Source organism: Ailuropoda melanoleuca, chromosome 6 (genome assembly GCF_002007445.2).
Source record: "Ailuropoda melanoleuca isolate Jingjing chromosome 6, ASM200744v2, whole genome shotgun sequence".
Classification (NCBI taxonomy): domain Eukaryota; kingdom Metazoa; phylum Chordata; class Mammalia; order Carnivora; family Ursidae; genus Ailuropoda; species Ailuropoda melanoleuca.
Genome location: NC_048223.1, coordinates 13,630,306 through 13,654,561, shown reverse-complemented (window position 1 = coordinate 13,654,561; position 24,256 = coordinate 13,630,306). Strand labels below are relative to the sequence as shown.

General features: G+C 49.3%; 1 protein-coding gene across 1 annotated transcript in view; it reads right to left on the bottom strand.

Moving 5' to 3' along the window:
• Window positions 1-24,256, bottom strand: part of KY (kyphoscoliosis peptidase) — a 43,111-nt gene that overhangs the window by 5,154 nt on the left and 13,701 nt on the right. Inside the window, exons 4-10 of the mRNA XM_002925827.2 lie at window positions 19,836-19,910; window positions 18,021-18,083; window positions 15,670-15,752; window positions 11,286-11,394; window positions 9,695-9,812; window positions 1,438-1,626; window positions 6-196 (exon numbers count right to left, since the gene is read on the bottom strand). Of these exons, the coding sequence (XP_002925873.1) occupies window positions 6-196; window positions 1,438-1,626; window positions 9,695-9,812; window positions 11,286-11,394; window positions 15,670-15,752; window positions 18,021-18,083; window positions 19,836-19,910 (828 nt within the window). The remainder of the gene's footprint in view (window positions 1-5; window positions 197-1,437; window positions 1,627-9,694; window positions 9,813-11,285; window positions 11,395-15,669; window positions 15,753-18,020; window positions 18,084-19,835; window positions 19,911-24,256) is intronic.

Genomic DNA, 24,256 nt, shown 5'->3' with positions numbered 1-24,256 from the left:
CTTACCTGTTTTGATCACAGAAGTCTCCGGGTGGGCGCTCAGCATCCCCTTGTTGTAGAATTCACTCTTGTGATACATGTTGCTCTCAAACTGCTTCAAGGACTGAGGGGGTTTCAGCAGTTGCCAGTTCTTGTTGTCTGGGAAGTGGTCCTCGATGAACAGTGCGGGGTGCGTGAGGAAGTAGAATTCATTGTAGCTAGAGATGGGGGGAAGCTGGTCAGTAGCCATGCGGGGTGAGTAGGCCTCAGCTCTGTAGAGAAGGCGGTGGGGGCTCACAGGGGGATCTTTGGGGCCTTCTTTTGCTCCTCCACAGGACAGGTCCTGCTGACAACCCCATGGGGAGAGGCACTATCTCCTGTCTTAACATGGGCACGGCAGGTGGCCCCTCAGTGGCTGCTTCCAGAAACAGGGGCCATGGCAGGATCTGCAGCCCTTCTTAAGAGAAGGCCATACTCCACATAGAGCTGCGTCCAGGTGGGCAATGGGCTCCCCCTACTCTCAAAGCCCAGCAGAGAACCCATGGACCAGGTGCCAGCCAGCAGTGTGGAGGGACGGCAGGCAGGGAGAGTCCTGGGTGAGCAGCCCTCCTGTGGTCCCTGGGGCCAATGAGACACGGCTCTCTAGAGTTAGTGATGGGGATCCAGAAAAGAACAGGGAGACTCTTCTGAGCTAATGCTTCGCTCTTAGCTTGTATTGGGCCTGTGTGCAGGCCTGTCGAGATTTAAACTGCAAAAATCAGAGACAAGGCTCTCATTTTTTTGGATAAAAAGGAATCTGAGTTGTCGAGAGATGTTATGATCCAGGATGAATGTCATGGCTTTAGGTTAAGAACATAGTTGCCAGAGCCTTGGAGAACAGAACATGCCAGCGCCCTGCACCCCAGCACCCCGCCCCACCGTGGCTCACAGTGACTCTGCTCCCACAGCCCCCCTTCCTACAAACCATAACCCCTTCCTCAGAGATGTGACGTGGCTGCATTTGGCCCAGAGAGGTAGGGGAGGAGCCCTGATGTCTGGGGAAAGCAGACACCAGGAGGAGACTTCTGGCGTCCCTGTGTTGCAATATAGCCAGTGAGTCAAAGGCCTGGAGGGAATCTACAGACGTGGAAGTGGCTTCTCAGCTCTGCCTTCCTCTCTTGTATGGCCTGTGGGAAAAGGCTGGGCTTTCAGCACTTGGGCGCAGGGAGTAACGGGGAGCCAGAGGAGGGATTTAGTCAGTGGAGGGTGAAGTGACAAAAAGGTCTGGGCCCTTCCTATTGGCTTGGAGCTAGCTCATTTCAGAGCTGGAGGAAGGGCGGGAGTGGCCAGCAGCAAGGAGAGGCCACCCTGGCCCTCCCTGGCCTCCCACCTGGCCTTCTCTACCTGCTGCTTCCTTCAACCTCGTGCTTCCCTCATTTCCACCAGCCGGACCCCCAAGAGAAGTGAGATTTGTACTTACAGGAAGGTGAATTTGGAAGTGGTAGAATCCACCAGGCCACTGCCCCAGGTGCTGTCCACCAGGTGCCATCTCCCCTCCAGGTACACGGCGTTCCAGGCGTGGTCAAACTCCCCAGAGAAGCTCTGCCCCGTCTGGTAGCCAAAGCCCTTGGAGTAGCCGGGCACCGTCATGCACTGCACTCCGGCGATCCTGGGGGCAGGACAGGGGTTCTGAGGGGTGGCTCCTGCTGGGGCTGCCTGACCCCCGCAAGTCTGTCTATAGCCCCAGGCCTCAGGCATGTCTGCTGTCTGTCAGTCCCTCTGCGTCTTTCCTCTTCCCTGCTTTTCCCACAGTCCCATACAGACAGCCTGAGGATTGTTATTTCCAGGGCCAGGGGGCCGGGGGACACAGGGCTGGCTGGCCCTGCTAACACAGACTGGCTTCAGTCCCCACTGCCTGCTCCTCCCTGGAGACCAAGCAAATCACTTCTGAAACGTCTTTCCCCAGACAGAACTCTCCTGAGTGCTCTGCCTGCAGCCGCTCAGGAGGACAGTGGGTGCAAGGCGAGGATCACCCCAAGAACGTGGAAACCTGGGAAGGATGACGTTCTCAAAGAACCAGAGCAGCCCGAACCACGTGGCTGAGGAGCTGGGTCTAGGTGACACGGGCGGGGTGTCAGGGAGGGGTGCTGGACGTGAGGGTGCAGAAGAAAGCCAAGCCCCACTCTCTCCATGATGTCCTGCTCTCAGACATCTGTGTGGGGACAGCTGGGGTGGGCCAGCCAGTGTGTCCAGCCCTGAGCCGGGCAGGTCTGCCTGCCAGCGCCACCAGAGTGCATTCAGGTCATGGGCTGACTGACTGCCCTGGCCACAGTCAGCGTCCCCTGTAGGTGTCCTTTGAGGGGTGGAAATGTTGACCAGTCAGCCTGAGTTCTTTGGCCCTCTCGACAGTGTGCTCCCCCACTGCTTATGACCACGCTGGCACCACTCTCTGTGGCCTGGACAGTGGGGGATGGATGATGGTCACCTATGGGGACCACAGAAATCGTGGGCAAGCTACAATGTGGGCCTTGGTAGCCAAAACCCTGAGGCACCACCCCAAGGCCAAAGCAAGAGCCCCGAGAGGCCTTCCATGACCAGCTGGCCTTCCCCTTCAGCTGCGCTGCCCTCACCATGGCAGTTAACAGGTTGGACTGCTATTCTGACCCACAGGACTCCCTGCGCTAGCTTTCCTGGGGGTCTTTGTGTGAATTAGAAAAAGGCGTTCCTTGTTTAAGAGACTTTCCTTTCACTTCCGGCAGCTTGGTATAGTAGTGCTGTCCAGGATGTTCATGGCGGCCCCTTCAGTGGGGCTTCTCTGAGTATCACACAGCTGCCCTGCTGACTCTGCGCTCGCCTCAGATGCACCAGTTCTGTACTCTGGCTCTGAGCCGGGCCTGGTGGCCTCTGGTGGCCGGGGGCCTTCTGTGGACCAGGCCTGCAGACTCCAGTGCTCTCAACAAGAGGGCCATGGAGCCTCTCAGGCTAATGGGGAAAATGGCTTCACATTCATTATAGGAACACGGAAATTTTCCCTATAAAAACTTTTGTTTCTGAATCTTTCTGTTTTTTTTGGAGAGTGAGAGAACGCATGCCTACAAGCAAGCGGGGGGATGGGGGAGAGTGAGAGAGCGAGAGAGAGCAAGAATCTCAAGGAGGCTCCACGCTGGCGGGGCTCAATCTCACAACTCTGAGATCATGACCTGAGCCGAAATCAGGTCAGACACTCAACCGACTGAGCCACCCAGGCACCCCCAAAAAGTATGTTTAATTAACCATTAGAAAATGGATTAAATATTACTTATCATTTGTTGAGAGAAACAGTGAAGCAAAGTGGGGGGCCTGCATGTTCCCATGTTCTACCCTGCTTCACCCGAACAGTGTCCTGTTCCCATGTCTGCCCAAGCTTCCCTCCTCCACGGGGTGCAGGCCTGCCCTTCCACATGCAGCTTCACAGAAGGAGGGTCAGGCCTCCCGGGCAGTCTGAGACATGCCATCAGAACAGACCTGCGAGGCCCTCTGGGAAGGATTTCAGGAGCACTTGGGGAATGGGGGCAGAGAGCAAGAGGGATGGGATTTTGACGTCAGGTTTTTCTGCTGATAAAGGCCAAAGCCTATTCCTGGAGCAGAAGGGCAGTTGGGGTGAGGGTGGGGGGGCTGAGGGGTGGGGGAGTTAGGGAGAGAAAGTGCAGTGGGCATGCCTAGAGAGCCCCCTGCCTCATTAGCTGCAGACGGGGTGAGGGGATGCTTCTGGGGGTTGGAATTGAATGTGTTTACAGTCTTAGAGAAAACAGGTGGCAGAGGGGGAGGGGCGAGAGCAAGGCCAGAAGGGTGGGATGGAGGTGCGGACTGGGGGGCTTCCCTAGGGGGTGGCACTCCGCCTACTCAGAGTGAGTGAGAACAAGTGTGAGGTAAGACACACTCCTGACACAATATGAACTAACAAAAGCCTATGAAGCCCTGCCGTCGGCACAGCGTCTGAGAGAGAGAGAGAGAGAGAGAGAGAGTGTGTGTGTGTGTGTGTGTGTGTGTGTGTGTGTGTGTGTGTGCAGGGCGAAAGGCAGAGGAGGAGAGCGGAGTGAGACAGGCTGCCTGCACCTGGTCTAGTAATGCGATTATGGGCGATTGCAATTTTCTTCTTTAAACTTCTCTAGATGTTCTAAATTTTCAGTAATGATTATGTGTTACTTTTAGAATTGGAAAAAAGCCATAAATACTACTTGAAATTACATTCTTCGGTGAGTTATTTTCCTTTCTTGCCAGAAACGTCTGTGTGCATCCATTTCCAGGCACGTGTGGAGGGATGTTCAGTCCCGGGAACAATTCCGCGGTAAGGTGAGCTGACGAGGGGAGCTGTGGCCTCTGGACTTGCTGCCCACTGAGGCCCGGCCTCGGCTTACAGCGCCCTGTAGTCCAGGAAGGAAGGGGAGCGCTGCACCCTCCCATCGAGGGGTGGAGGTAGGCTTTGAGAAACAAGTGGGGGAGCAGCAGTGAGAGCCCGAGCCCAAGCCTGGGAAGAGCAGAAGGATGCAGAAATGGGTGGCTCAATGGGTGGTCACTGGGCCAAGTCAGGGGATCTGGGCTCAGTCTCAGCTCTACGGTCACCTCCAGGGTGACCTTGCCAGGCCCATCATGGGCAAAAAGACAGGTTGGCATTAAATGATCTCAGGGAGTTGATTCTATGACAGGTTGAAGGGAAGCTGGGGAAGGCCATGGGGAATGCCTGGGGCAGAATAAAGATGAACAAAGAAACTTAGCTGTGAGCTTAGGCCATGCTTGACCATGATATGAGGATATTTTACTACCCGGCAGCAATGTGCAAGATGAATTGGACAAAGAAGTCATAGTGTGAAGCATTATTGTTAATAATCCATAATTCTCATGCAAAATTGTGGGACTAGTAATTCCAGCTGCCGGTTGCTAGTCAGGATGACCCACAACCATTTCATGTCGTCGAAAGATCACTGACTTTTGGGCAAAGCACTGTACCGGGCACCAGGGAATAATATCACATATCCTATCCTATCATACAGTAAATACACTAGCCTACTACAATGTTCTGAATGGAAAGTTCACTGGCTGCCCTAGGTGTGCTCATCATTGCAAGGGAGGCAAATAGGTGAACCATCATTAAAATGCTAGTGAGGCACACAGCCCTTTTAGGGGACCCAAAGGAAGAGGAATTACCTGGAAAGATCTAGGAAAGCACTGAAGAAGGGGCAGATGATGAGAAGATGAGAAATGTTTCCACCTCCTAATGAGATCTGACCAGACATTCTAGAGCCCCCAGAATCATCCCAGGACATCTATCCAGCAACCTCAGGCTGCAGTATCTTCCTTTCTACTTTTGGTAGTTTTTCAACTGCCAACACCAGTGGTCTCAATGGAGGAGGTGGCGGATCCGGGGTGTGACTATTACTGTATACAGACATGGTCCGGGCCCTGCCATGGGAACCGTGTAATACTGTGTTAGCCACACCACTGCCAGGCCCCAGCAGGGTGGCTGTGCTGTCTGGGGTGGGCAGCGTGCCCTGCAGGCATCAGGTTCTCACCGTAGTGTGCCCGCCCAACCCCCATCACCTCTCCAGGGTGTGTGAGCCACGTAGAAAATAAGAGAGGGAGGGAGGGACGCAGCCAATGCGAGATGCAAAGAAGCATGCTCTTTTTTTTTGTACTTGATGAAAATATTGTGGTTTTTCTCTATTTCTTTTTTTAAAAGATTTTATTTATTTATTTATGTATTTAGAGCGCATGAGCTGGGGTGGGAGAAGGGCAGAGGGAGAGGGAGAGAGAGAATCTGGAGCTGGTTCCTCACTGAGGGTGGGGCTTGATCTCATAGCCCTGAGATCATGACCTGAGCCAAAACCAATAGTCGGTCGCTCAACCAACTGAGCCACCCAGGTGTCCCCCAGATTTTATGATTTCTATACTGCTGTAGGACAAGCATAACCATGGTTTATGTTTCACAATTTACATAGCTGATTTCTTGTAAATCTGACGGTGCCTCCGTTTCTGCTGTACGGTCCCCTTTCCTTTTTCTTGCAACACCCTTAATGGTGAGGTCAGTAACTCTCATGGCAGTAATTATTCTCACTCTGAGGCCCTGTATCTGCCGCACACAGTTCAGGGGGCTTTGTACAGCCCCAGCCCTTTCGTATGCAAAGACATGTTTTCTTTTATAAATGTATGGGTGGAGGAAAATTAAAGGATGGTTGTTCTAGTGACATCATTCATCTCTGCAAGCACTAGCCTTTGGCGTATATACAAGGGCGGGGGAATTCAGATGTCCTTTTCAGAGGCTTGATATGACAAAGTCAGATCTGGGGATAACTTCAGGTTATCCAGGGTATCAGCCTCTCCCTAGAGGGTGAGATGGTCACTCCCCAGCCTTTGGGGCCTTTGGAACCAACTGCTGTGTTGGGATCGTCTGGGACATCATGCTGAACAGAAGCTTGCTCCTGCTCTTGCTGTCTGTGACAGCGGGAGGACGGATGGAGAACAGGCTGACATTCGATTGGGGAAACCAGTCTCCTCAGCATCAAAGCCTCAAACTGGTAATAAGCTTCTGGCTTCCCCCAATGTCTCTGGAAACTCTGCTAGCTGGTGGTGCCAGAGTGGGGATAACAGGGGAGCGGTTGTACTGGAGGCTGACTTGGTGGCAGGATTCTGGGAAATGAAGCTTGGTCCCTGCAAGGAGGTTAAGCAGAATTTGTGAAGGCTGAGGCAAAGAAGGGTCATTGACCCTGGATGATGGGAAGTCCGAAAGAAACCAGACCGGCAGTTATAAACAATAGCACTAACAAACAAACAAAAAAAAAAAAACAAAAAAACTCACATCCATTACTCGGGAAAGACAATGAGAAAATGGAAGGATGTTGCAAAAATATCTGAGTTCCCCACCGAATTACTTTATTCAATCAGTCTTTAATGAGCCCCTTGCAAGGAGGCAGAATGGACGGGCGGAAGTAACAGTGGCCGTGTGGGTACTACTCTTGCTAAGAGGCCACCCTGACAACCGAGCCGGGATAAATCAGCAAGTGTGGATTACATGTCTTCTGTTATTAAGGACTCAGCTAATGAATTTACCAAACCTTTGGCAATTATTTGGAATATAGGGGAATTAGGAAAGTGATGCATGGGCGAGGTTACTGATCTTTAAAGCCAAAGTTAAAGGGATCCAGGGAACCGTGAGCTACCGTTAACTGAGAAGCGTACAGAGTTTTTCACATGCTAACTGCCAGGTTAGAACCTAGCTTTAAATGATGCAAAATGTTGGGATGTGTTTTAATGAGCAGCTGCAGGCCAGAAGAGGGCCATTGTTAAGCGTCTGGATCAGGCCAAAAACCTGACAGGTTCACTCAAGGCAAGTGTCAATTTTCTGAGTCTATGTACGTCTGCAGGAAAGTTCCACAGAGCAATAGTTTTCCCATACTCAAGAAAGACAGGCAAGGTTAAAAAAACCCAAACAAACCCAGCAATCCCAAAGTCAGGTGAGTCAGTTCCAAACTGCATGTTCTCACTTAGCCCTAGCATGGCCAGCAGGCACTATGGTCCCCATGTACAGATGGGAAAACCAAGGCTCTGAGAAGTTCTGTGTCTTTCCAAAGGAACAGAATTAACAAGTGGTAAATCAAAGACTGGAAATTAAGGATGGGGGAGCTGAGGACTGCAAACATCTCTCTGGCTTTCAGTCTGGCACCCTGCTGCACCATGCTTGGAAGGCTTATACTGGATAAGGAAGGATGTAGCCTATGACTGAAAAATCCTATGACTGAAAAATCAAGTTGGCCAACTAAGATGAAAATTACACTCTGAAAGATGCCAGGCACAAATAGAGCTGAAAACAGACTGAGGGTTTGTCCATGATTTAAAAAGAGAGGAAGGCCCATTTCATACAAATCTGCTGGGAATATCTTGTTATTTCCTGTCATCATGGGCCTATGGTGTGTAGGATTCTGAGATGCGTGTTCACAGGAGAAGCAGAAACAGAGAGATGGCTGAAGACACATAAAAGACATATTAGACCCACAAGATATATAAGGAAAAATGAGCACAGGTAACACGTGTATGATAGAACAAAGTCTGGGAAGGAAGGTGACAAAATGTTAAGTGTTATCTCTAAGTGGTCAGAGTGACCTAATTTTCTTCTTTTTGTTTCTGTGCATTTTATAAATTATCTATAATTAAGAAGTATTTTTTTTTTAATTTGGAAAAGTTATTAAATAAAAGCATAAGGCAAGCCAGGAGCCCGTGTATACAGTGTGCTGATGACATCAAGGGAGGGGAAGTGGGGGAGGGGGAGCCATTCAGGAGTGGGGCCAGAAGGAGCATTAGAGAGAAGGGAGCGGAGTGAGCTTGAGGACACGGAAGTGTGGGCAGTGCCACAGGGTGCAGGGCTGGAAGGGTGCTGGAGGTCAGATTTTGGAGGACTTTACAGGACAATGTGAGTCTGTGGTCTTGTAAAGGAATCCAGGGCCTAGGGAGTTTGGGCAGAGGGCCAGTGAGGATCCCGGTTCCTGGAGAGGCCCCCAGGCATGTTGGTGTGCCTGGGTCTGGAGCGGGGGTAGGAACGTGAGGGGTGGGAGGCACGGCCCGTGCTGGTGGAGCAGATGCGCTGCAGAGGGACTAGCGTTGTTGCAGCCTGACATGTCCTGGTTGCCTCTGGGACGGTGGTCTCAGGGGTGGGGCGTGGAGGTGGGGGATGTGAAGAGCAGGGGGCAAGCAGGAGGCTGGGAGCGGGCACATGTCGACGCTTGCTGGTGGTATTGGGGGGTGGGAGGGCCCGACAACGGGGCGTTAGGCCAGGAATGGGCTACACGTCTGTAGGAACAGATGTCTTGTGCTGCCTGTGCACCGACACGTCACAACGGCCCGTGTGCGGACTCCTGAGTGCCTGTTGCTGCACTTAGTTTGATGAATCGCCACCTGAGTCCTGGTGGGCTGACACGGGTGCCACGAAGACCCAGAGGCCGGCAGAGACGGTGGGCAGAGCCTATCCATCTCCCTGGGGACAAGGCTCTTCAGTGGCTTCCCCGGCTGCCTGACTGTTTCCCGGGGAACCTAGCCGACCTCAGAGAGTGGGCATGGGAAGCTGTGGGGTCGGCGGGCCTCCGCCGGCCTGGAGTCTGTCTCGAGGTCACCTAGAGCCACAAAGGGGCCTCCGCACACAAGTGGTTTCCTTACCTGCTGTCACCCACTGGGGAACATGGCCAGGAGCTCATTCCCAGAGCAATGAAAATGGAGCCCAAAACCTCCAAGAGAAAAGCTGCTTCCTAGTTATTCAGCTTCTCCAACTGACAAATCTTTTCAGGTAGGAGATCATGTTTCCCCTGAGAGAGGGCCCTGGTGCCAGCCCTGAAGACAGGCTTTCACAGTCCCCTTGGCATCAGCAGCCACTGTCCTACTGTTCTCAGACCTGCCATTCTTCTAACCTTCAGCTGTGCAGAGATCAGAGAAGGTGGAAAAGGGGCCTTTTATAACCAAATTATCTCTGTGCATTCATCTGCCATTATGTTAATGCGTGGTGAAGCCCGGCAGATGGTGCAAAGTCAATTACGCTGGTGTTAAAAAGGGAGAAATTGACCTTTTCAGGACTCACTTGGATTCCAGAGAGGAGTTTGCAAACTCCGGTTTCAGGTGTGGCATGGGGGCAAAGGTACGCAGCGCTTTGGAAGGGGAGGCGGGAGGGGTCTTGGTGGTTGGCCTGGGACTGCCTGCCTTCCCTGGGACGCCTCTCGTACCTGCACATTTTCTCAAAGAGTCCAGCGTAGCCGTCGCAGTTGGTCTTCTGGGTCCGCAGGATGTCGGTGGGCTTGAAGGCCTGGCGGTCCTTCTCCTGGGCAGCCTCGACGTCGTACTCTGGAGGGCAGAGGAGGCTGTGAGCAAGCAGGTCCCGGGAGGTAACCAAGGCTGGTGCAGAGGAGAGGGGGTCCGAGGCCTGCAGCACCGCCCCAGCCCTCCGCTGTGCTTTCAACACTGTTTGGGCAGGCCTCCCTCAGGTCCCGGAGAAAACCGCAGGCTGAAGGGAACCAGGGCCCAGCCAGGGAGAGCTCTGGGAAACGTCACCTCCTTGTGCTGGTGGCAAGAGGAAGAGCGAAGCATCAAAGCATCGGCAGAGCAGGCTGCCTGGAAGAGAGGCTGGAAGGGAAGGGGGCCCAGACAGCACCAGGGGGTGGGGGCCCTGCCCTTGTCCTCCCCACCACACAGCTCCTCTTAGGCTGCTCTCCCGTCCCTGCGGTGGTCCCCACCCCCAAGGCCTCACCCTGGCCAACAGGGGGCGCTCTGAGCTATCGCTGAACAATCCGTCCTTAGCTAACAGAGAGCCTCAGGCCTGCGGGAAGGCCCAGAGGCAGGAGTTGCTGTGGCCACTGAGGGTACAAAGGGAACATGTGTGAGGGTGGCAGGCAGTAAATGACGTCCTACCTAACGTTCTTTTTCTGATTCTGCCCCGTTAAGGCCCAGGCTGAACGGAGCTGGTGTTGGGGAGGGAGGAAATGGCCTCTCGGGCCCTGTGGTCAGATACCCTACCTGTGTCAGGTGAGTTCATCCTCTAAGCTGCATCCCTCACTGCTGCTCTGGGAGGACAAAGGAAAAGCCCAGGGGCAGCAGATCAGGAGAGCCCCCCACTGGTTGTTAGGTCACAGGGAAAATGCTAGAAGTCCACCCCACCACCTGGCTCTTCCACTGACTGCAAGGAGCAGTATCCAGCATGCCCCTAGCAACCCCTGTAGGGCCTGGCTTGACCTGGCCAGACTCCCAAGGCTGTCCTGTGCAGAGCTGGGGACAGGTGCACAGGCCCAGACCCCCTGAGGTTGCTCTGAGTGCCTGGAGACAGGGCTGAGATCATGGGTGTGGGAACAGAGAGAGGGAGAGGTGAGGCCACTCTTCTTGGCACTGGTGCTTTAAGAAACCATGGTGTTGCAATAACTTCCCAATAGCTATGAAGCTTCCCCATCCTTCTTGGAGATGACCTTCTGTCCTGGGTTCTCAGGTCTGTGCAGCAGGTTTGCCAGGAAGCCAGGACGAGGGAATGCTGCTGCTGGGTAAAGAGCCTTAGGTCTGGTCACTGGTTGTTAGCAGATGGCTACAGGGGATTCCCCACCCAACGACCCTTCATGGAGACTGTTAATACATGGTGAGTTTTACCCTCCTTGGTTAGTCCTTGGTAATTCCACCTAGCCATGTAGGAACCCTTCTCCTCCACTGTCCGTCTCACTCCATACACACCATATGGTGGTCAAGTGAATCCCAAAGAGTCTCCCCTAGAAACAGGGTCCTGCAGGGAGTGGCATCAAGGAGTCCTAGAGCCAGTGGCACCACAGGTGGTCCTACCTATGTGGTGGCAGATCCAGATCCAGATCACGCGGACCCTCTCCAGGTCAGTGTGGGCCTCCTGGAGCAGGTCGCTCACCAGCTCGTCCAGGCCACTCTTGACCGTCACCTGGGGAGCAGGAGGGGTGTGCTATGTCAGGGCCTGGATGAGGGTTGTGGGAGCCCAGTGCCTTGCCACCGGCAGCTGGTGCTGCTTTTCCTCCAGGCAGAGAAGGAGGAGGAGAGGGCCAGAGGCACAAGGGCTAGGCTGAGGGCTACACTTGGTAGGGGGCTGGACACATCAAGTAGTGCCGACCAGCTGAGTCACTGGCCCCAGAGCTACACATCTGTTCTCAGCAGACTCTGGGGCCAGCCAGGTGGGTAGATATCTGGGAGGCTGTAGCAGCCCCTTCTCATGGACAGTACTACCCAAAGCGATGTACGGACTTAACACAATCCCTATACAATTTCAACAGCCTTTTTTGTAGAAATGGAAAAGCCCGTCCTCAACTTCGTATGAAATTGCAAGGTGCCCAGAATAGCCAAAACAATTTTGAAAAAAGAAGAACGAAGTTGGAGGACTCACATTTCTGGATTTCAAAACTTAACTACTACAAAACTATAGTAATCAAAATAGTGTCGTACTGACCTAAGAATCACATAGGCCAGTGGAATAGAATTGAGAGTCTAGAAATTAATTTATATGCTTATGGCTGACTTTTTTGACAAGGATTACAAGTCTATTCCATGGGGAAAGAATAGTGTTGGACAACTGGATATCCACATACAAAAGAATCAAGCTGGACCCTACTTCATACCGTATACAAAAATTAACTCGGGGCACCAGGGAGGCTCAGTTGGTTAAGCATCCGACTCTTGGTTTTGGCTCATGATCTCAGGGTTGTGGGATCGAGTCCAGTGTTGGGCTCTGTGCTTGGCAGGGAGTCTTGTTAAGATTCTCTTTCTCTCAAAATAAATAAATAAATCTTCAAAAAAATTAACTCAAAAAGGATCAATGGCTTAAATAAAAGAGCTTAAATAATAAAACCCCTCAAAGTAAACACGGGAGAAAATCACCATGACCTTGGATTTGGCAACAGATTCTTCAATATGATACCAAAAGCATGAGGTACGAAAGAAAAAACAGATTAATTGGGCTTCACAGCAATAAAAAACTTCTGGGCATCAGAGGACATTATTAAGAAAGTGAAAAGACAACTTACAGAATGGGAGAAAATATTCACAAATTACAAATTGATAAGGGATAAGTATACAGAATATGTAAAGGACTCCTACAACTCAACAGCAAAAAGGCAAACAACGCAATTTTAACCTGCGTGAAGGACTTGAATAAACACTTCTTCAGAGAGACATAAATGGCCAGCGAAAAGCCGCTCCACCTCATTAGTCACTAGGGAAGTGCAAATCAAAACCACCGGACGCCACTTTACACCCGGCAGGATGGCTGTAGTAGAAAAGACGCAAGGATGTGGAGAACTTAGAAGCCTCGTGCACTGTTAGCGGAAATGTACAAGGGCGCAGCTGCCGTGGAAAACAGTGCGGGGTTCCTCTGAGAGCTGAGCAGGATTATCGTACGATCCGGTAATTCCACTCCTAGGAAGATACCCAAGACAACTGAAGACAGATACTCAGACACACACCTGTTCACCTATGTTCATGGCAACGTGATTCACAATACACAAAGGCAGAAACAGTGCAAGTGTCCATCACAGACCAACGGGCAAACACAAGTAGTGTATCTCTATGATGAAATATTACTCATCCACGAAAAGCAGTGAAGTTCTGACAGGCGCTACAACATGGCTGAACCTTGAAAACATGATGCTGTATAAGCCAGACACAAAAGGATGCGTACTGGATGAGTCCACTTATGTGGAGTGTCGAGAGAGAACGAGTTCAGACAGGAAGTACCGTAGATGTTACCAAGGAGAATGGGGAGTGACTGCTTCATGCGTATAGACTTTTTGTTTGGGATGATGGTTGTACAATATTGTGAATGCAAATCAGTGCCACCGAGTTGTACACTTAAAAATGATTAAGACAGCAAATTTTATATTATATGTATTTGACCACAATTAAAACAAAAAGAACAAATTAGGTTTTCTCGCGGGGGCCCCTAGGGAGGAAAAACGGTTGGGGTTGTAGGAAAGGCAGCCCTGACCATGTTTAATCTTTCTAGAGGTGCTGGGGCCACTGGGTATTTAATTCTTCGGAAGTTGTCCATGCCTCGGCCAGCTCCTACCCTAAGGTACTCCCTAAGCTTCTGGATCCTTTCCACATCAGAACCCCCGGAGGTGCTGTCTGACCACAAGGAGCCCTCTGGACCCTGCTGTCTGCCTACTTTTGTTCAATGTCCATCTCCAACTCCACAGTTCTTGTCTTCGTCCCACTCCCAGGGCCAAGGACAGCACCTGACCCATTGCAGGGCCCGCACTCCAGCCTGGCTGACTCCCGACTTAACCCCATGGCTTCTGGGCCTTTGGTCCCCACCTCCTGGCTCTACCTGGGCCTGGCTGGCTCTGGACACCCACTGCTTTGCAGCTGGGTCTCCAGCCTCAGCTGGGCTCCTGGTAATGCTCTCCAAGCCTGGCCAGTGGCCATTACAACACACCCCACCCTCCTCAGACCCTGACACCACCCCCCTTCTCTCCCTCTCAGAGACAGCCTGGCCTCAGACTCAACAAGGCTCAGGCAGGACTTCCCCTTAATGAGCCCTCCCTCCTGTGCAGCCAGCCTCTCTGTTAGCATTCCGTCCAGGCCTCCTGTCTTTGCAGGCTTTGCTCTTCCTCAGGCAGTGCCCCTCCTCACCTGTGTCCTCACCTCCTCCCTTCCAGTCCTGGCTGCCCTATCGCTTCCTGTCTGCACCCCCTCCCCAGATCTTTTTCTCAGGGCTGCCTATAGCTCGTCTCCCCTTCTCTGCCAGCCTCCTGTGGGGTCTTCTCTCCACTCCCTGCTCCTTCATTCCTGCTTTGCTCCTCAGCCTGCCAGAGTCTGAGGACCCCCCTCTGAACCGCCCCTCTGGGAGTAGGAAGCACTTCAGTGTGGAAGTAGTCAAAATGAGTCTATCCTAACTTCACCTGACCAGACGGAACGGCTCATGTTACTGACCATCCCCCACCTCAGGGAGCTCTCCTTGCACCTTCGAGAACTTCCTGGTCTTGCCCCTGGTCTCAGGTGGCTCAGGGCCCTTTTGGACCTCCTAACCTGTCCTCCCCAAGACGACACCAGCCCCATAGCTTCAGCTCTTCGCTAAATCTGATGGTTCCCGGATCAGTGCTTCCTGCCCAGATCTCTCCAGGCTGGACATGGCTCCGGGCTTGGAGACCTGGCTGCCCAGTGCTCACGTCCACTGGCTGTTCCACAGGTACTAGAACCCATTGCCCCTAAACACACTTGTCATCCCCTGAGACTTGCTCCTTGTAGTGAGGAGCTGTCCCCCCTCCCTCCATCGCTCAGTCCAGCAGCCTGTGGCCCCTACCTTCCACCTCCCTCCCATACACCGGGATGGAGTCCTCTCTCTGCCTCCGGCTCAGTGTTGACCTTTCCACTCCTCTCTGCTCTCATTGTGGCACTAATCCACGTCACACCTGCTCCTGCTGGGACGGCGGACGGGCCCCTACTGATGGCCCTGGCTCTAATCAGACTCTGGACCCATGCCCCTCTCCATCCACTCGTCAATTCAACAACAAGTTCTTGAACACCTACTGTGTGCCAACCGCAGGGTGTTCTTTGTAGACTGTAGCTGACCTCCCTGCTTCCCAGCCTACCACGGCTCACACGGACTTCGGCAATGGGTCCAGCTCCTTGGCCCTTCCCATCAGACCCTCTGCGGCGAAGCCCCCACCCGGCTCCCAGGACCCCGTGTGTCCAGTGCTTTAGCTTATACGGCTGCCGCCCCCCAACCCCACCCAGATGAGCCCAGACCCAGAGGCGAGAGCTCGGCAGCCCCCGTGCTCCAGGGATGAGCATGGCTGTGGTCACAGTGGGTGCTGGCCAGTGGCATCCATGGCCCTGCCTCATCCTCTTGCTCCCTTCCTTCATGGGCCGGGGTGGCCTGGCTCAGCAGCAGCAACGCCCGAGTGGGCAATGGCGGTGGGGGGGCAGGATGGGGCTGGTCAGAGGGGCCTGCCATTGGGGTGCCTGCAGGGTGTGTGCCTGGGGTGGGCATGTCAGGACCGTGGGCAGCGTTGGGGGGATGGAATGGCCTTCTGTCCTGGGCAGAAGTCTGGTGCCTTGGTCTTCACTTCCCCATCCATATGGTGTGAAGAGGCACTCTGGGCCATCTGTCCAAGGGACTGCAGATGCATTCAGGGGGGCCTGAGGAGAAGCTCATCAGCCTGACTCGGGACTCTCCAAGCCACCTCACACAGAGGTGTTCTCTTACCTGTGAGGCATAGGTGTCCAGTTTCTCAAACTGCCGCAGGTCCAGGGACATGGATTTCAGGCTGGACCGATCCCAGGGGTAGGCTGGAAACACGGGGAGGCTCAGTCAGCTATTGAGGCCTGTTGACGAGGGTTGCCTGGCCCAGGCCTCCCTGTCTTTTTGAGGAGCTGGGGTTGCCTGACCTTCAACACTGCTTCCCATAGCCTGAAAAACTGCTCCCACGAGCTAGATCTCCTAGAAGGATTCCTTGGTCAAATTGGCTTGTGAACGATGGCAACTTCTCTAGTTCCTTTGGAGACTCACAGGCCATATAAGCCTATCTGCAGACCCCAGGAAGTCAGCAGTAAAGAAACTGGATTCCTCTCAATTAACTCAGCAGTGCCCAGGCCGACTAATGATGGAACCCCCTTCTCCCCACCATTCAGTTTTCTGCAGATTTCCTGCTAACTTTTCCAGGAATAAATGCTCTGTGGGAAGTGTCCGGGTAATGCTGCCCGTCCCTGATGGGTTCCAGAAAGGAGGGTCTGTGCCATAGCCACGGTACCCAAGGTGGAGGGCATCCTGGGTATTGAAGGAGGGTGTGCTAGAACCAAGGCATGCAGGCTTCTGTAGGGTAAAGTGGGTTTGGCACCCAGACAGGCTTCCTCCCATGCCCACAGTCAGCTGGAGACTGGAGCACCCCAAGAAAGCCAATTGTGTTCTAGCAACGGGCACCCCAGGTGCCTTGGTGCCGCAGGCCCAAGAGCTGGGGTGAGAGAGTGGGGAGGAGCTCCTGCACGACCCTCCCTGGGCTGGCACTGGCTGAGAGGCAGTGGCACCTGGTTAGGGAGCTGGCCAATTTCCGGCCACGGAGGAGCTCCCAAACTCTGATCAGCTGTCTGAGCAGGCCATGTGGGTCCGTCCCCATTTCCCCACTGCTGCAAGGTCCCTTCCTGTTAGGAACCGGGCCTTCTTTCTTTACGACCCACCTAGATCTGGCACATTCCCCAAGGCCACTTTGTGCTGCGTTCTTGCTTCCTGCTGATACTCTGCAGCAGCCCCTAGAGGCATTTGGTTTCTTTGACCCCAAGCCTCCAACTGGGTCCTCACCATGTCACGTGCTCGGACATATCCAGGATCTGAGCGCTGTTCCTCTTCCAGAGGGGGCAGAGCATGCCCGGGGCGGGCAGGCTGTGTAAACCAACCCTGAGGCTGTGGGTGTCACTCAACAACATAGCATTTTCTTTCTTCGTTTTTCTGCTCCTTCTACAAGGGACCAAGACGTTTCCTGGACCCTCCCCAAACCTTCTGTCCTGTACAATCTTACCCTGGGGCTCCCTGGAAACCTAGCACCATTGTGGCTCACTCCTCTGGTGCTGGAGCTGGGATCTCTTGTCTCTCATTACTTAGATCGCTGTGAGTCCCTATCCTGGGTGGTGTGAGCACAGCCTCTGTCCAGTCAGCCCCTAAGGTGGGGGTGGGGACCCTCAGCAGGCTCTCAGTGCCTTCTTCCTCCACGGAATCCGGCTCCTGCCATTCTCTGACAAGGGCTAGCAGGCTGACCTAAGTGGATATGAAGTGGACTTATATTTAACAAGTTTCTGCTCAGCACAACTCTGCAAATGAGGTCTCCCCCGCCCCCACTGAGAAGAAGGATGACATTTCTAAAATGGGACTGAAAACCCTATTACTAATTTTACCCTTTCTTGGTTCCATTTTATAATATCTGAACATTAAAAATACCCACAATGATTTATGCCTCATTAAATTTACCTTCTGAAGAGATTACATAAGATCTAAATATGATTTTGCATAAATACATTTAAAATACCAGTGGCATTAACTGAATTATTCTAATTTTAAAGCAAAACAATGGGAAGAAGTGCCAAATTCTACCAAACCTTAGAAACCATCTGGTCTACTGGGAGGAAAACTGAGGCCCGAGGAAGGTGAGTGAGGGACAAAAATAGGATTCAAAGCCAGGCCATCTATCACCCCACTCAGGGTTTTACCCTCTGTCCCCTTCTGCGTATTCACATGCCTCCTACCTTACAGATGCTTGTCATTCCATTTAAAGGGAACACAGTTTTGAATTCTGTTTTTAATGTGTTTTCTGCAATGGGCTGCCTCGTTGTCGGGGTTTATGCTTTAGGTTCGGGGTCATACGGTGTGTGAGCTTCTCATTACACTGCCTGTGTCCATGGTGGACATTACTAATCAATCATGAAACTCTTCCCCTCCTGAGCCCAGGAGAAGCCCCAGACTCTCACATATACCCAGGGAGCCATTTCCAACTGACTGGAGATTGGCCCACGGGGCTAAACCAATTCACCGTCTCACAGGATGGCCCTGGAGAAGGCCCTGCCACTTACCATGGGCATCTTTTGCACCAGGCTGCCGGGGTCTTGTGTTTCCATTTTTATCACCTTGTAAACCTGCAATATCCCAAAGGTCAGAAGTAGAGACGCTTCAGAAGAAATCAAAATGCAAGCCCAGATGATTGTCTACTTGGTAGTCCTGGCTTCTGTCCCCGCCTCTTCACTGTCTTTCCCCAGCCTTCTTGCTCCCATACTACCCACCATCTATTACTGCTGGAATAGCTCTGGACTTCCTCCTGAGGTAAAGGAAGGACTGGGAACCAGGGAGGGAATGACAAGAGAGAGAACTGAAGTCTGTGAGCAAAGGTGGAATTTACTCTGACATCAACACTTTTTGTTCCTCAGTGGGTCCACCTGGAGCTCCTGCCCTGCTCTGGATTCCCCCACCATTTGGAACACCATCTGGGGATGCTAAAAGCACCATATTTGTTGCCAGATAAGAACTGACCAGGGGAAGAAATGAATGTGAGGCAAGAGAAAGGCAGTTTCTATGGAGCTGAAACTCAGAAAGGTCAAGCAATTATTAAATTATTCCTCAGGAAGATTCGAGGGCAAACAAATCCTATCAATCCAGGACTGTTAATGTAGAATGGTTGCCAACAGTTATTAGACTCCTGCAGGAGAGGAGCTGCTGATTTGAAACCAGGTCAGGAAGATGTGGGTCCCTGATGGAACCAGGAAGAGCTGGGGAGTAGGGTGTCAAGACAGGTTGTTTTATGCCCTTGAAGGCCACCAAAGGTTGTAAATATAACAATGAAAGGTTGCAAGTGTATAGAGGCACTGAGAAACAGCGGTTCTTGTGTTTCTTGCGTCTATATTTTTTTTGTCTCCATTTTTTGGTGGAGTAATGAGGGTTCCACGTTGTAGCTAGCGTTTCTTGCGCACTTACTATGCCTGCCTTGTGCTTTAGAGTGACTATCTCATTTAAGTTTACAACAGTCCTATGAAGGAAGGTGAATTATTTTCCTTCTTTCATAGATGAGGAATTTGATTCCAAAAGGGAGGCTAAGCTACTTGCCTAAGATGAGAGCTGAGATCTGAGCCCAGCCAGTCAACTCCATGGCCTGTCCACTCTACAGGTGACTGCCCTTCTGAGACCCTGACCACAGAAGGCTGCAGGACCAGGCAGCCAGGAGGGCCTGCCTTGCCCATGCATGGACATGGAGAGAACCTGATCCTTGCTGCTCTAAAGCCTCCATTCCTTGGCCAGCATTTCCCCAGATACCTTTAGCTGTAAGGTAGAGAGATGCCTGGAGAGGACCAAGAAGGGAGTGGAAGAGACATCATGGGCCTGAGTCTGTGCACCTTGCACCAAGACAGTCAAGCATGGTGGCTAAGAGTGCAGGTCTCAAGCAGACCTGGTTTTGATTCACTTCCTAGCTGGTGCCTTAGGCAGTTATTTTACCTCTCTGGGCCTCATTTTGCTGACTTATAAGGTGGGGATGATGCTGGTTTATATCCAAGGGTTAAAAAGTTAATGAATATAAAATGTTTACCATGGTGTAGGCCACTTTTTAGGCAGACAATAAATGGCACCTAAAAACAACACTCTTGTGATGAAATTCATCTTTAGCTAAATGCCTTGTGTTACCCACACCTAATTGCACAGACTCAAGAACAGTGGGTGTTAGTTATGGAGAAAAGAGTCCCCAGAATGAAGCTGTCACGCCTCTGCCTCTTTCCAGTGTGTAGGCCTAGGTTACTCCTCTCCTTCCCCCATAAGAGGCCTAGGTTGGGCTCTGGCCCATTGGGTGGCTTTGATTCCTCCCTGCCAGCCCTCCACACACGAGCAGCCCTGTACGTACGTACATTTAGCCAAGGAGAACTTCTTGAGCAGCTGGGGCATGGCATCTCGAGGGTGGACCTCCACAGTCAGCTGTGTCCCTGCAAAGGAATGGGAGGTGATGTTCTCAACCAGATGCTGTTAGGAAAGGGTGCAATGTCCCGTGACAGATGTTTGAACAACAAAACACAACTGGTTTTAAGCTTTCTTCTGGATATACAAATAATTCTTGTTTAAAAAAATGAAAAAACAAAATATAAGCAGATAATTTTCGGATCCAGGCAAGATGGAATAAGAACATTCTACCTTGTCTTTCCCACTGAATGTGACTATAAATGTTGGAAAGAATGCATGGAGCAACTATTTGAGGATTCTGTAAGGTAAATCAGAGAAGGCAAGCTGGGGAATAAGATTAGCATTTAAAGCACCACCAAATTTGCGGTGAGCTTACCATTCCCCTCCCCTTATGGTATTACTTAGAATGGACTCAAAGGCAGCCCCAAACCAGAAGTGCACAAGGGTACAGAGAAACAGTGCTCCAAGAGAAGTCCTTTCTTCCAGCTTGTGGAGTAAGAAAGGAAACCTCTAAGAGTCAGAAAGTGTGGGGAAATCCCCTGTTGTACTCCTCTCTTTTTTCTGTTATCTCCCCACTTAGTCCCTAGGAAAGTCTGTTGGTAGCAGTGTAGCAGTGATTTTGTTGGTCAGTCAAAACCTTAAGCACCTGAGTCTTTGAGGGAAGGCACCAGAGAAGCTATGATTCCCTAGAATGTGGGGGCAAATACTCATGGTTTTTTTCTTTCTCTCTGTCCCCCATTGATTGTCTCTAGGTGTAAACAGAGTTGTGAGAAGTGCCTGGCAGAGTGGGGAAACTAAAGTCCAGCTTTTGTGCTGGAGAACTGGGAAGTGGATTATGAAGGAGAGGGAGCTCAAGAAAGCAAATCCATGCAGGTGTGGATGAACTCTTGTGGTCACCTGTATGTTGAGCATACATGGCTCTCATCCTAAGCATCATACCACAGTCTTTGAGAACTAAATTGATGGAGTAGACCAATGCTTCGACTGGCCACTGGGAGGTACACATGCAGGGCAGATCTGTATAGCATTGCAAAGGCTACAATACAAAATTACCCAGCACAGGAGAGACAAGGAATATCTGTACTTGAAAAGAAAAGATAATCAACAGATGCTAACCTCAGGACAACATATATTTTGGAATTATCAGATAGATTTTTAAATAGCCATAGTAACCGTGCTCTAAAAAGTGAGGGCAAATACTCTTGAAATAAATGGAAAGATACCAAGAATCAGCAAAACATCAAAAACTATAAAGATGAAACAAATAGAAATTTTAGAGCTAAAAAATATAATAGTTTGAAAAATTATCTGGATATGCTAAATAGTAGAATGGAGATGACAGAGGAAAGAGTCAGTGAATTTGAAGAAAGATCAATAGAAATTATCCAATATGAACCACAGCAAGAAGAAGTGAACAAAACGTCAGGGACCTGTGGGATAATACTTAAAGGCCTAACATTCATGCTATTGAAATCCCAGAAGAAGAGAAGAAATAGTGTGATGCAGAAAAAAAAAACCTGAAGAAATAATGAGAAAATAATCAATAAAACCAGAAGCTGGTTCTTTGGAAAGATCAGCAAAATTGATAACCAGATTGACCAAAAAGAAAGGGAGGTAAGACACAAATCAGGAATCAAGACACCAATATCAGGAATGAAATAGGTGAGACCACTACCAATCTCATATATATTAAAAGAATAATAAGAGAATACTACAAACAACCATATGCACATAAATTCTACAACTTAGATGAAATGGACCAGTTCCTTGGAAGTTACAAACTACCAAAACTCATCCAATGAGTAGATAACCTTAATATCCCTGTATCTATTTTAAAAACTAATTGGAGGAGATAATGCTAAGTGAAATAAGTCAAGCAGAGAAAGACAATTATCATATGGTTTCTCTCATCTGTGGAACATAAGAACTAGGAAGATTGGTAGGAGAAGAAAGGGATAAAGAAAGGGGGGGTAATCAGAAGGGGGAATGAAGCATGAGAGACTATGGCCTCTGAGAAACAAACTGAGGGCTTCAGAGGGGAGGGGGTGGGGGAATGGGATAGGCTGGTGATGGGTAGTAAGGAGGGCACGTATTGCATGGTGCACTGGGTGTTATACGCAACTAATGAATCATCGAACTTTACATAAAAAACCAGGGATGTACTATATGGTGACTAACAATAATATAATAAAAAAATATTATTATAAAAAAACAAAAACAAAAAAACTAATTGTAGTTCAAAATCTTCCAGAAACAAACAAACAAATGCCAGGTCCAGATGACTTCATTGACAAATTCCAAGAAATATTTAAAAAGAAATAAGACTAATTTTTTATAAGATCTTTCAGAAAACAGAAGAGTAGCAAATATTTCATTACCCATTTTATGAGGCCATCATTAATCTGATATTCAAACCAGACAAAGACAGTATAAGAAAGGAACACTACAGATGGATATTTCTTTTCTTTTTCTTTAGACCAATATTTCCTATGAACACAAAAATTCTCAAAAAATATTAAAAAGTTAAATACAGCAATATAGTAAAAGACTAATAAACCATAGCCAAGTGTGGTTTATTTAGGCAATTCAAGGCTGGTTCAATACTTGGAAGCCAATGAATGTAATTCGCCTAATAATATTAGCAGGCCAAAGGAGAAAAACCACATGATCATATCAATTGATGCAGAAATTGCATCTGACAAAATTTAATATCTATTCATGATAAAACCTCTCAATAAACTAGGAATAGGAGGGAACTCCCTTAATCTGAAAAAGGGTATTTACCAAAAATCTATAGCTAACAACATATTTAATAGTAAAAAATAGAATGTTTTCCCCCTAAGATTGGGAACGAGGCATGGATGTCCACTCTCACTGCTCCTAATAAACATTGCACTGGAAGCTCTACCCAGTGAAATAAAACAAGAAAAAGAAATAAAAGTCCTATAGATTGGAAAGGAAAAAATAAAGCTCTCCTTTTTCACAGATGACACATCTGTCTACACAGGAACTATCAAGTAATCTACAAAGAAAGTTCTTAGAGCTAATAAGAAAGTTAAGCATGGTCACAGGATACAAGGTTAGTGCCAAAAAGTCAATCATATTTATATTCGCAACAAATGATTGGAAACTGAATTTAAAAATTACTATTTACCATAGCTCCAAAAAATTGAAATACCTAAGTATAAATCTAAAAAAAAGTTCAGGAGCTGTATGTTGAAAACTACAAAATATGATTAAACAAATTAAAGAAGACTTAAATAGGTGGGAAGACATACCATATTCATGAATTGAAAACTCAATATTGTTAAATTGGCAATTCTCCCTAAATTGATCTATGTAGATCTAATGAAACTCCATTCAAACTCCTTGGAGAAATTTTATATATTTTAGATTTAGGCAAGATGTTTTTAAAATATAGATGGAAAGATATAGCAACTAGAGTAATCAAACCGATTTTGAAAAAAAAAAAAAAGTTGGAGGACTCCAGCCAGCTGATTTTAAGATATGTTATAAAGCTATAGTCATCAGTGTGATATTGGCAAAGGGATAGATACATAGATTAATGGAGCATAATTAAGAAATAGAACCATACAAATATGGCAAATTGATTTTTTTATACAAGTGCAAAGACATTCCAAGTAGAAAATGGGTAAAAGAACAAATATTCACCAAAGAAGAGATTCCAGGTGGCAAATAAGCACAAGAAACGATGTTCAACATGATTAGCCATTAGGAAAATGCAAATTAAAACCACAATGAGGTATCATACCTATTAGAAGAGAAGTAATAAAAAATAGTGTTAATACTATATTGACAAAGTTGTGGAGAAGTCCGATCTCTCATACATGGCTGGTGGGATAGTAAAGCAGTACAACAATTCTGGAAAATAGTTGGGCAGTTTCTTATAAAACAATACACTAAATATATCACCCAACAACTGTACTCTTGAACATTTATCCCAGAGAAATGAACACCTACGTTCACACAAACACCTATACAGAAACGTTTAAAGAAGCTCCATTCACAATGACCCCAAATTGGAAACAACCTAAATGCCCTTCAATAGGTGAATGGTAAGCACCCGGTGGTACATCCATATAAAGGAATACTTCTCAACAATACAAAGAAACTCTTAGGGGGAGAGAAGAGGATATAACTACAGAGATTCTGCACAAGGAAATTTTGGGGTGACAGAACTACCCTGTATTCTGATTGTAGGGGTGCTTACATGAGTATGAGTTATGCATGCGTTAAAACCCACAGAACTATATACCAGACAATTCAATTTCAGTAATTTAAAATAAAACAAAAATAAAAATAAGTACCAACTGAACAAAAAAGCCTGAGCAGAATTAAAACAAGAAAATGG